The sequence below is a fragment of the Cajanus cajan genome, chromosome 3, assembly GCF_000230855.2.
Source record: "Cajanus cajan strain Asha chromosome 3, NIPB_CcT2T_4, whole genome shotgun sequence".
NCBI lineage: Eukaryota > Viridiplantae > Streptophyta > Magnoliopsida > Fabales > Fabaceae > Cajanus > Cajanus cajan.
The window spans coordinates 72,319,843-72,332,485 of NC_138519.1; the positions used below are offsets into that span (position 1 = coordinate 72,319,843).

Sequence of the window (12,643 nt, forward strand, 5' to 3'; positions counted from 1 at the left end):
GAAAAGAGAGGCAGAATGAAATTGTAATATTGCTGATGATAATAATGATATTCAAAGTGAGAAATATGGATTGATACAATTTTGGTCAGAATTTTTGTTCATTAAGGAGATGGACTTCATGAGCATTGACACCTTTTAAGGCGTTGTAGAGATAGTTGTGGCTTCCTTTGCAACTTGATGTAAGAGATGTCATGAGTAAAATTGCTGATACTTTTAATATTCTTTTTAATTTGAATAATTAGAGTTAATGGTCAAGCACACAACACATCTGCAACTTTTGGGAGTTATGTTTGTTGTTAAATGATAACTCTGCTATGCTTCTATATTGATCACATTATAGTTATACTTACCTTCACACACTTAAAAACAATGAACACGAGATGGCAATTTTATTTTAATTAGTGTGACTTTGATTTGGATTTCTAGATCCAAGCAGTATTGATCTGTGCGTGAAAATTAATTGTTGGTGTAAATAAATTGAAATCACTGATTTGTTTTGGTACGGGTGTTTGCAAGAAATTGTTGAATTTTGCAAGAAATTGTTGAAAGGCTCGTTTTCCATTTTGCTCAATTTTGAAAATTCTTTAGAGAAATTAGATCTATTGTTGGAGCTTTGATCCACTGCGTCAAGACCAAAGGCGGTGCTAATGCAAATTGAAGAATTATAAATGGAACTACTAATTTATTTGTAGAGGTATCTTTATTCCTTCAATTTTTGAGTGTTATATATATTGTTGAAGAGAATGTTGCATTCGAATCTTTGTTTATAATACATACTTCGGGAGAAGGAGGATGTTCGATGTGCCCACAACTCACTTGGGGTCAAATCACAAAATTAAAATAGTTGGAATTAAAGGTCAACAAGTAATCATGTTAATATTCAGATAGTTGAATCCAAATGCTTTTAGAAAAAATGTTATGATGCTTCAAGTTGAGGTACTCATATATCATATATCATTTTTTTTTATAGTGAAACTCAAATTAACCTATAATAAAAAAAGTGTGGTCACGCAAAATAATTGGGGGGCATTATTTGAGAAATGATGTAAGTAATTAATTTTTTTTAAAAAATCAGAGTGAAAAAAAATCCTATAAATAAATATGATGAATATGATAATTTTAGTTTGCATCAATTTATATGATGATGAACAATTTTTGCTCTATATTTTTTGAGATATTGGTTTCTAGATCCCCTCATATTTTGTTGAATTGATTTAGTGATTATATGTTTTATATACTTTTGGGACAATATGTTAATTTATATGACATTACTTGAGAGATATAGTTAATGACAATTGAGGGTAATTTGAGTTTCTTAATGAGGCTTAGTGATTGAACCTCTTGACAAATATATTCTATTAGGAATATAAAATTAAAAACTAATATGATATAGCAATTGCTTAAAAAAAAGATTGAAAGTTATTAGGTGTAGTCAATGATGAATTTGACCAATCCATTGACTTTAAACCCCTGAGCAAAATATATTATTTACGAAATATTGTGTTATCTATAAACATTGAGGGGAATGAAGTGTTATTAAAGCTATTTGAAACAAACAATGATGGTAACCTAACCTTTGTGATTGTAAATCCCATGAAAAAAGGTGCAATGAAAAAATAAGTCACTTATTAGTTCTATGAGCACTAAAATTAATTTTAATCTCTTTCTATATGATGTGAGAAAGTGTTAAAATTGCATTAATGAGAGGATAATCTTTATAAGATTTCTAATTTTTTTTAATAATTTTCATATTCCTTTTAGGTGGTGAATGATTTTGTATCATATACTTAATGAAATTATTTATATGAATGTCAAGTAAGGTTGCTTGCATGAAATCTTACGGGATCTATAAAGCACTCATAAATATAAGGCAAAGCGCAATATTGTGATTGGTTAGCCTATGATACACACCACACCAAGTGTGTTGGACTACATTGTATATTAAGCATTACATCCTATATGAGAATCCAGAATGTTTTTCTATACTTTTTAAAATATGTGAGAAATTGTTATATATTTTGAGATATTTCAAAAGGTTAATTTATTCATGAAATTATTTTGAATTTAAATTTAAATTTAAATTTAAAATAATTATTTTATTAAATACCGATATTAAAATCTAATTAATATTAGTTTTAATGAGATATAATAATCTGATTGCTTAATTTAAATTCTTATTTTTTTTATAAAAAATAATAAGAGGTTTGGACCAATTTAAGACGAAAAATATTATTTAGAAGGATTAAGAGTTGAAATTTTATTAACTTTGATATATTTTGCGAGCCTACATTTTAAAGTCTAAAGAACATATCATCAATGTACTATATACTTACATTTTGTTAAAAGAGGAAATTCAGTAATACTCTTTATTATTAATTAAAATTTGCTAAAAATCATAGAATAATGAATATAATCAACTAAATTTTAAAAAATTTGAAACTTCAATAGTTTTTAGTCACCAGTAAAACGCATGTTTAAAAGGATATATTAGAAAATATTTTATTAACATTTATTTTTGTGATAAAAGACACCAATTTTTTTTCTTAAAGATTAATGACACTACTAGAAAAATACTATTCTACGTCACCATATTTACATCGGTTCCTTATAAAACGATGTAAAAACAATGTACGGTGGCAATTTCGTAAATAACTTGAATAAATAAGAATATTTACATCGGTTATTCTAAGAACTGATGTAAATATAAACAATTCTACATCGGTTATATGAGTGACCGATGTAGAAATGAAAATAGTGATCTATTCTACATCAGGTTTTGTGTTCACCGATGTAGAAGAGGTGACTAAATTCTTCCCCTCCCCGTGACAATGATGTGCGCTCACTCCCAAACCTAAAACACTCTCAAAGCTAAAGCGCTCTTCTCCAAGCTCTCCCGCCGCGGCCGCCTCCCGGAGTCCCTTGCGCGCTGCTACTTCGCGCAGCTCATCTCCGCGCTCCGCTTCTGCCGTCGAGACGAAGGTGAAGGAGGTTGGCTTGAATTTGGGGTTTAGGGTTGAGGTTGGGAAGCTTCTCCAGGCTCCCCTTCCGCGCTTCGCCTTTAGGGTTTTTCACGCGATCTCTCATCCGCGCCGGGGAAGAGGTTCCACGCGCTGGAGGGTCCCAAAGAAGAAGACTTAATCATAAGCGAAAAGGAAGAGGCAAAAATGCCAAACAGCTCACATGGGTTCTCCTCCTCAAAGCGCACCGCGCCGCTGGCTTCTTGACCTCCCTCGCGCCGGCATTGTGGGGGCTCGTCTCCGCCGTCAAGCACCGCGTGGCCGCCAGGAAAACCAACGCTGATACTAAAGGTGGCCGGGAGAATGAGAGCGCCACCGTGAAGACGCGCTTTTATTCTTGCATCAAGCTCTTCCTCTTCCTCTCCGTTTCCCTCTTGTGCTTCGAGGTCGCTACGTACTTCAAAGGCTGGCATTTCGGCGCCGCGACTCTTCAGTTGGAGTCTTTGCTTTGGGCACCTGGGTTTGGAGTTAAGGATTTCTTCGATTGGGTTTACTCGCGCTGGGTTTTGGTTCGCGTGGAGTACCTCGCTCCCCCTCTGCAGTTTCTAACCAATGCGTGTATTGTGTTGTTCCATATCCAGAGTATGGATAGGCTTGTTCTGTGTTTGGGCTGTTTCTGGATTCGGTTTAAGAATATCAAGCTTGTCCCCAAGGGTGGGGGTGTGGTAGATCTTGAATCCAGAGAGAAGGGTTTTGGTTTTTTCCCAATGGTGCTTATGCAGATCCCTATGTGTAATGAGAAAGAGGTAATAACTTATAATTACTCTTATTTTTTAGTTTAATTTGTTCCGATCTAATTTATGTTTTTGGTTTTTTAGGTTTACCAGTAGTCAATTGCTGTGGTGTGCAATTTGGATTTGCCCAAAGGGAAGTTGTTGATTCAGGTTTTGGATGACTCGGATGACCTAACCACGCAGTTGTTGATAAAGGAGGAGGTTCAGAAATGGCAACAAGAGGGTGGCAACATTTTGTACTGCCATTGCTTCATAAGAGATGGCTACAAAGCTGGGAATTTGAAATCCGCCATGAATTGTAGCTACGTCAGAGACTACGAGTTCGTTGCAATTTTTGATGCAGATTTCCAGCCTATGCCGGATTTCCTCAAGAAAATTGTTCCTCATTTTAAGGTGGGTGTCATTAATGATTCGCTGTCCAGTGTCGTTTGTAATTTATTATGAGTTATCATAACAAACTACAAAGCTAAGGTTTTCCTTTTCTGTGTTTGTTTGTTGGAGCAGCAAGTGAATGGGATTTTTATTAACTTCTTTGGGTTCAATGGAACAACGGGATTGTGGAGGATAAAAGCTTTGGAGGATGCTGGTGGTTGGCTGGAGAGGACTACTGTTGAGGACATGGACATTGCCGTTCGAGCTCATCTTCATGGATGGAAATTCATTTTCCTCAATGATGTTGGAGAGGGCGGAGGCGAGCTGTATATGTGATTTTGACAATAAGAGGTTTTTTTTTCTCTTCCCAAAAATTAGATAAGACAGGGAATTGGCTGCTGGTGTATGTTGGTTTGCCTTTGCTTGCAATCATACCAGGCAATGAGCACTGTCTTCACTAGTATTAGGTTTATGTTTTTACTTATTATTCATGAATTTTTACTTTTATGTATCTTGGTTGTATATAATATACTATATTTTATTATTGATAATGAATCCCAGTTCAATTATCATGCTCTGAAATGATTCTAAAAATACGTGATCTTTCACGAAGGCATTGTGGATATTTGTCCAATGCATATGTATTCTTTATTTATTTGCATTGTTGCCAACTTTTCCTTGTTCAGGTTTATTGTTTTTGCACTTAAATGAATTATTAATTTCAAGGATCTTTTCTTTACCATTATATTTTATTGAACCAGGCCAAGCTTGCAGCTATGCAAGAAAGATTTGGACGAGAGATCCACGTTTTTGAAACATTAGCTTTGGCTTCATCATCAAATGCTCCATTATCCAATGGTAATGGCATCTTATCTTTGACAATCCCAAGGCGCTAGTTAAGTTTGCATTTAAAATTTGAATTATTGATATTCGTATGTTGAATTTTTCTCAAAAATCCTGATTAAGATTACATTTCTTGTTGGTATGTTGTAGGAGAGGAGACCGATGACTTCTATGACCTTACTAATATTTTTAGTTACATGGAAAGTTTGTAGTTCATGTCAGTGGGATTTTTTTTAGGAATTGGAAGGTCTTTAACTTCCTTGTATGTATTGTGACAAGTTTTTAAGAAGAAAAATTTACTTAATGGATTCTGCTAGTCAAACATTATTTTATTTTACTAAACAGTGTATGTATTGTGACAAGTTTTAAAACTGCTATCCTTTAGGACAATTAAAAATTAGTCTATGTTTGTAGAGCTTGCTGTTATTTGATTTCAGGTACTGCCAAGCACTATTGAAATCCTTGAAAATGGTCGTGCTCATAAGTAATCATAAATAATCAAAAAAATAAGCATGTTTTTTTTTTAAAAAAAAAACTGCAATCTACATCGGTTCTCTTGAGAACCGATGTAGATTTAAGCATAAATCTACATCGGTTCTCTGGAGAACCGATGTAGATTTATGCTTAAATCTACATCGATTTTTCAGAACCGATGTAAAAATGTATACATTTTTTACATCGCTCTATTCTACATCGGTTTTAGAACCGATGTAGATACCTTTGGAGAACCGATGTAGAATATGCATCTTGTAGTAGTGTGAAAAAGATCAAAGTCAAGTGTTAAAGAACTCATATATTATAAAGAGTGGATTTGTTGACAGCAAGTATAAGTCTAAAAAATTTTACCAAATTTTATATTTTTAATAATTTTTTTATGTAATATAAATTTAATGAACTTAATTATTGAATTATGTAATATTATATTTAAGATTATATATATTAAATTTTATATAATTTCAAAATTATTTAGTAATTCATCATAATTACATTACTTTATTTTAACGTATAATATAATACTTAAAATATATATAAATATTTATGTACTGACCGCATTTCACACTCGGGCTCTCAGCCCGGGTTGACATTATAAGGGTCATCCCGGACACGCGTTGAACAACGTTAGCCTGGAATCCGGACAGACCACGCCCGAGCCCGAAGATCTCGTCCCAGGCCAAAACCGTTCTCCCGTTATGCCATATTATGTCACAACGTGATCATATCATATGATAGGATATCGTATCATATCATATCTTATCTCAGGCCCAAGACAACCCTAACTGACACAAAGGTATGTGCATTACATATATACGAGACTCATACTCATACAAACCCTAACTTTAGCATCGGAGTCTCTTTTGCAGGTACCTCCCCCATCTCGGAGCACCAATACACCCAGCGAAGGAGGCTCATCAATCTTACCCGGCGGATCAGCTCTACAGCAGATTTCCGGTAAGAACATTTGGCGCCCACCGTGGGGCCGATCAGACCAAGCTCTCATCGGCCACCTGCATGGTTTCTACCAAAAGCCATATTAGACGAGCAACAGATAACACGAGCAACTCAACTACCATGGACAGCGATACCGCGACCCTGAGGCGTTTGGTCAAACAAGTCGAGCAGATGCGGCGACAGCACGACGCCGACCTCCAGAATATGCGTGCCCAGCACGAGAATGACCTCGCGGCGATGCGCACCGCTAACGAAGCAGACCTAGCGGCGCTACGCGCCGAGAACGAGCGCATCCGCGCCCAGCTCCCTCGGCATCGCCACGGCCAGCCACCGCACGACAGCGGTGATCATGAGGAGGAGGCGCATTCAGCCCCCCATTCCCAAGCAACCACCAGGGCACCACATTCGCAGCCCGCCACGCACCGGTCTCATGCATCAACACACAGATCAGGGCAGGGCACCAGCAAGGCCCCCACTCACGTCTCCGAGGGCCAAGAGCCTTTCCGCCGTCATCCCTTTGTGAACGACATCATGGAGACTTCGTTACCCCGCGGGTGGAAGCCCCTCCACCTCGACCGCTACGACGACACTACGGATCCCGATGAGCACGTCGACGCGTACACGACTCAGGTAAACCTTTACACTAACAGTGACACTATACTGTGCAGGGTCTTCCCGACCTCGCTTAAAGGATCCGCGCTCCATTGGTACACCCAACTGCCGGCAAGGTCCATTGACAGTTTCTCCACCTTGGTGCGGCGGTTCACGGCACAGTATGCCACCAGCCGACCTCACCACACAACCTCGGCCGCCTTGGCCAACCTCAGACAGAATGACGACGAGCCTCTACGGGCCTTTATGGAGCGCTTCTCTAACATATCAGTCCGGATCCGAAATCTAAACCCGGAAGTCGCCCTACACGCCATGCTCATGGCACTGAAACCCGGATCGTTCGTCGACAGCCTATGTCGCGACGCCCCTCGCAATATGGACGAACTGCGCGCCCGCGCCGCCGGTTACATTCAAATGGAGGAGCACGCGGCCTTCCGCGACCAGGTTCGCGGTAAGGGCCCCGCAAAACCAGAACAGGGCCACAAAGACAAGGTTAAAGTCAACAACGACAACCAATTCAAGAAGACAGCCAGGACAAACAGAGCCGGGAGGTACGACTTCTACACCCCTCTGAACGCCCCAAGAGTCCACATTTTGGAGGAAGCCAGTAACAGCAACCTGCTAGACCTCCCCCCACCCGGCCACACACCAAACAGTGCTGACAAGTCCAAACACTGTCGGTATCACAAAAACTATGGCCATACCACAGACGAGTGCCGCACACTTCAGGACCGCATCGAGGAACTCATCCAGGCAGGACACCTCGGCCACTACATTCAGCGACAGCCAGGCTCCCGAGGTGGCTCCGGAGGCCGGGGACGCGGGAGAGGCCGCGGATCAGGAACTCGGGGGGACCTACCCACAGGACCTCAGCAAAACGCCAATGGCGCAGTACAGGTTGAAATAAGCCAGGAGACCGAACCAGCCCCCCTGCGGAGAATAATCAACACAATTGCAGGCGGCTTCGCCGGAGGAGGTGCCAGCAGCTCAGCCCGAAAAAGACACCTCCACAGTATCAACTGCGCCCATTCCACTGCCTCGATCCCCTACAAGAGCTCACCACCAATCTCTTTCTCCGATGAGGACTACGCAGGGATCAGCCCCAATCAGGATGACCCCATGGTCATCGGGGTAGAAATCGCAAACTGGGAAGTCCAAAAGACACTCATCGATCAGGGGAGCTCAGCAGACGTCTTGTATTGGCCAACTTTCCTCAAGCTCGACGTCCCCCACTCTCTCATCCGGCTGCACACAGAGCCCGTAGTTGGCTTCGCCGGTGAACGGGTCCACACCCGCGGATACGTGGACCTGCTCACAACCTTTGGCACACCCCCGGACGCCAGAAGAATCATGGTCCGATACCTCCTCGTGGAGGCCAACAACTCCTATAACATCATAATAGGGAGGCCGACTTTAAATCATCTCGGCGCGGTGGTGTCCACCCCGCACCTCACCATGAAGTTCCCAGGAAAGGATGGAAAAATTATCTCCGTCAGAGCAAACCAGAAGACAGCTCGGCAATGCTACGCCGAAAGCCTGAGGATCTCCGTGTCCGGCAAGGAGGGCAAGAAGAGTCCCCCCACTACATGCCCCTAAACTCTAATTTCACATTTGTAAAAGCGAAACCACGCACTCTTTTCCCGCCTCCGTCCTAAACGGAGAGGGTTTTTAATGAGGTACGGCAGGATTATCTAATAATATTCTCCTTTTCGCTCACTCATGGCATTTCCTTAAATGTTACCGCATCAATTACTGTAAACACGAAAATAGAACCCCCGTAATCCAATCGCGCGCGTAAAACCCGAGGTTGAGCACGAACCCCGGTATCCTTGATAAAAGGTCGAGTTCGAACCTTAAAAATGCAAACCCGAGGTCGAGCACGAACCCCGGTATCCTTGATAAAAGGTCGAGTTCGAACCTTAAAAATGCAAACCCGAGGTCGAGCATGAACCCCGGTACCCTCGATAAAGGTCGAGTTTGAACCTTAAAAATGCAAACCCGAGGTCGAGCACGAACCCCGGTATCCTGGATAAAAGGTCGAGTTCGAACCTTAAAAATGCAAACCCGAGGTCGAGCACGAACCCCAGTACCCTCGATAAAGGTCGAGTTCGAACCTTAAAAATGCAAACCCGAGGTCGAGCACGAACCCCGGTACCCTTAATAAAAGGTTGAGTTCGAACCTTAAAAATGCAAACCCGAGGTCGAGCACGAACCCCGGTACCCTCGATAAAGGTCGAGTTCGAACCTTAAAAATGCAAACCCGAGGTCGAGCACGAACCCCGGTGTCCTTGATAAAAGGTCGAGTTCGAACCTTAAAAATGCAAACCCGAGGTCGAGCACGAACCCCGGTACCCTCGATAAAGGTCGAGTTCGAACCTTAAAAATGCAAACCCGAGGTCGAGCACGAACCCCGGTACCCTTGATAAAAGGTCGAGTTCGAACCTTAAAAATGCAAACCCGAGGTCGAGCACGAACCCCGGTACCCTCGATAAAGGTCGAGCTCGAACCTTAAAAATGCAAACCCGAGATCGAGCACGAACCCCGGTACCCTCGATAAAGGTCGAGCTCGAACCTTAAAAATGCAAACCCTAGGTCGAGCACGAACCCCGGTACCCTCGATAAAGGTCGAGTTCGAACCTTAAAAATGCAAACCCGAGGTCGAGCACGAACCTCGGTATCCTTGATAAAAGGTCGAGTTCGAACCTTAACCCAATTAATCGCATGAACCCCCATCAGCCAGTATATAAACCCGAAGGGGTATACGAACCCCCAACACGCAAATTCAAGGTCAAGTACAAACCTTGATGTCCCCGCTTAAAGGTCGAGTCTGAACCTAACCAAATCGCCTAATTCAAATCCGAGGTCGAATACGAACCTCACCACAGAATACGAACCTTAATCCGATCATTCACTTAAGGTCGAGTCCAAACCACTAACCTGAGGACAACTCTGAACCCTGGCAAAGCACACCCCACTCTCGATACCAGGGTCGAATTCGAACCCCGGCACGACCGACTTAGGGTTGAACTCTGACCTTGACTCCGGCCTAGGGTCATTCACAAACTCTCACAACAATTACTTAGTCAAAATTCGAGATCGAATACGAATCTTAACACAGTCATTTACGGCCGAGTTCGAACTCCCATGAAAAACCAACAATTACTTAGTCAAAATTCGAGATCGAATACGAATCTTAACACATTCATTTATGGTCGAGTTCGAACTCCCATGAAAAGCCCTACCAAGCAAAAAACTAAGGCCGGCCTCGAACCTCGACTTCACCAGCTCAAGGTAGAAGTATCACCCGATACAAAAGCATATAATAGACACCAAACATGTGCCTCAAACAGCGTGAACAGCCAAAGCTGAACGCAAAAACGAACAAAATAGAGCAACATACATATATGTATACAAACAAAGTTCACAAAATCCAGTACATCAATTCAAGCCAGAGAAAAAGGAAACAAAAATTACAAAGAAAGCCTAGGCGGAGGCATTTTCACTGGAACTGTCGTTAACATCGTCCTCCGAAACAATCCTCCCACGACGGACCACCTTCTCCACATGCATTGAAGAGAAGTCGAACCCGGGAGCAAGAAGTCATGCCTGACGAGCAGCCTTCTGAAAGCCCCTCTTATGCTCCGCTACGACGGAGCGCTCCACCTCGGCGAGCCGTTCTTCCACGGCCGCCAGCTCTGCGAGCTCTACTCTCAGCGCAGTAATCTCATCCTCTCGACCGCCCAGAATGGCCTCATTGCAGAGCCGCTCCTCAGCCGCCGCTGCCAACTCCCCCTTTAGAGAGGCCACAGCATCCTCTAAGACTCGCACCTGGTCACGGGAGGATGTCACCTCGTCCTCCAAAGAGCGGGCCCGCGCCCGGGAGAAGGTGGCGAGTTCTTGCAGCTCCCCCACCCGAGAAGCATAAGCCTCATTGGACCGCAATGCAATCTCAAGAGATTTCTGCACCGCGCAAGGTCGCTACGCGCGGTCCGGAGCTCAGCCTCCCGCCGCTTCGCCTCATCAAGAGCCGCGGTGAGAGCCTTGTTATCCTCCCTCAGGATCTTGTTCGCCTCCTTCCATGGCTGGAGCCGGCCCTTCACCTTAGCCAGCTCCTGCTCTTGCTTGGCCAGCTCCTGCTCCCGCTTAGCCAGCTCCTGCTGCTGCTCGGCCAGGTCTTCCCGCTGCTGGCCCCACTTGGGTTTTCAGTGACTCATTATGCCTATCACCTTCTGCAGCATGACCTGGGCAGCATCAAAACTGTCCTCGGGACCGACCCTGTCAATCAATCCCTGGTCATCGGAGCTCAACGAACCCTGAGGAAAGAAGCTCTCCATGGTCACCCCCGCGCTCCATAATGAATCCATATCGGCGGACGCGCTCACGTGATCCAGCCGCACCGTATCTATCCCCTTCTCAAAGTTGATGGAGGACCATCCATGGTACTTCATGTGAAACCCATCACATGGTCCAATGCTATGACTAATTTTGAGTAGTGTAGGATTTATTTGGTTTATTCCAATTTTACCCTTGTATTTTGGGGTATTTTAGTCATAGGATTTATTTTCTTTGTATTTCCTATTTTACCCTTGTATTATGGGGTGCTTTAGATAATTAGGGTTTTCAATTTTTGGGCTAGGGTGTTTTAGAGGAGGTGACGCAATTTTTGGCAAAGTTTGGACCTATTTTTGGTGTTAGAAAGGCTTAGGCCCAAGTGGAGGGCAAAGGTTGCATGGTCTTATCATGCACCTTGTTATAGCCAATCTAAACCCATAGATTCCAAACTTGGCCACCAAGTTGCATCTAGGGTTAATTTGGCATTGCATTTGGAGTGCATTTGGCCTTGGCATTTTCGGCCATGCAACCCTAAATGCAACTCCTCCTATAAAAACCCCACACCCCACCACTTGTAAACACTTTGGATTATATGAATTTGAGAGAGCATTTCTTTGCCTCAAATCCTATCCTTAGTCCCTAGGTTGCTTCGGCTAGCCTTCCTTCATTCTCCACCCTTGGAGAGTGAAACCTAGAGTGGCCTCCACCTACCTTGGAGTGAGCCAACCTAAATCACCAAACACCATCTCCTAAATAGCTTCCGCCCAAACACCTCCCTTTTCACGCCAACCTCCTTTCCTTCACCATATATCCTCCTTTTGTCCACCTTGTTGAACCTAGATCAAGGGCAAGGCTTCCTCTCCTTCATCCCTACATCATTTCATGGAGAAGGAACCCATCAAGTGGTATCAAGAGCCAAGGTTCTACAAGGGTAACATCTAATCTTTTTGTGTCTCCTTTGAGTCTTTTGCTTTCGGTCACTTTCCTTCTTCTTGTTTTCTTTGTGTGGCCGAATAGCTTTGGGGTTCACACCTTGTTCTTTGTGAGCCTTCCTTGCAATTTTAGGTTTCCATGTTTTTAGGGTTGCCATGTTTTTCATTTTTCTTGAGTCTCATATGAAAATGCCATGAACATGCTTTTTGATTTTTGAATCCACCTAAAGTTTTGTCTTTGTATGTTTCCTATATTTTGTCCATATAAATTCTATGTATGTGCCAAACACTTTGCATGAAACACATCAACAAAATATGCCATCTTGCATTACATAGTGGGCGTGACATATAT

General features: G+C 42.7%; 1 protein-coding gene and 1 pseudogene across 2 annotated transcripts; both read left to right on the top strand.

Moving 5' to 3' along the window:
• The first annotated feature begins 2,998 nt into the window (after nucleotides 1-2,998).
• LOC109793197 (putative xyloglucan glycosyltransferase 12 pseudogene) lies at nucleotides 2,999-5,328 on the top strand (annotated as a pseudogene). The gene is made up of 2 exons (XR_014432837.1): nucleotides 2,999-4,981; nucleotides 5,117-5,328. The product of XR_014432837.1 is annotated as a putative xyloglucan glycosyltransferase 12 pseudogene (transcript).
• Nucleotides 5,329-6,475: 1,147 nt separating this feature from the next.
• Nucleotides 6,476-8,623, top strand: LOC109812927 (uncharacterized). Its single transcript, XM_083072057.1, has one exon. The coding sequence runs from the start codon at nucleotides 6,476-6,478 to the stop codon at nucleotides 8,621-8,623; it is 2,148 nt and encodes a 715-aa protein (XP_082928183.1).
• The last annotated feature ends 4,020 nt before the right edge of the window (nucleotides 8,624-12,643 follow it).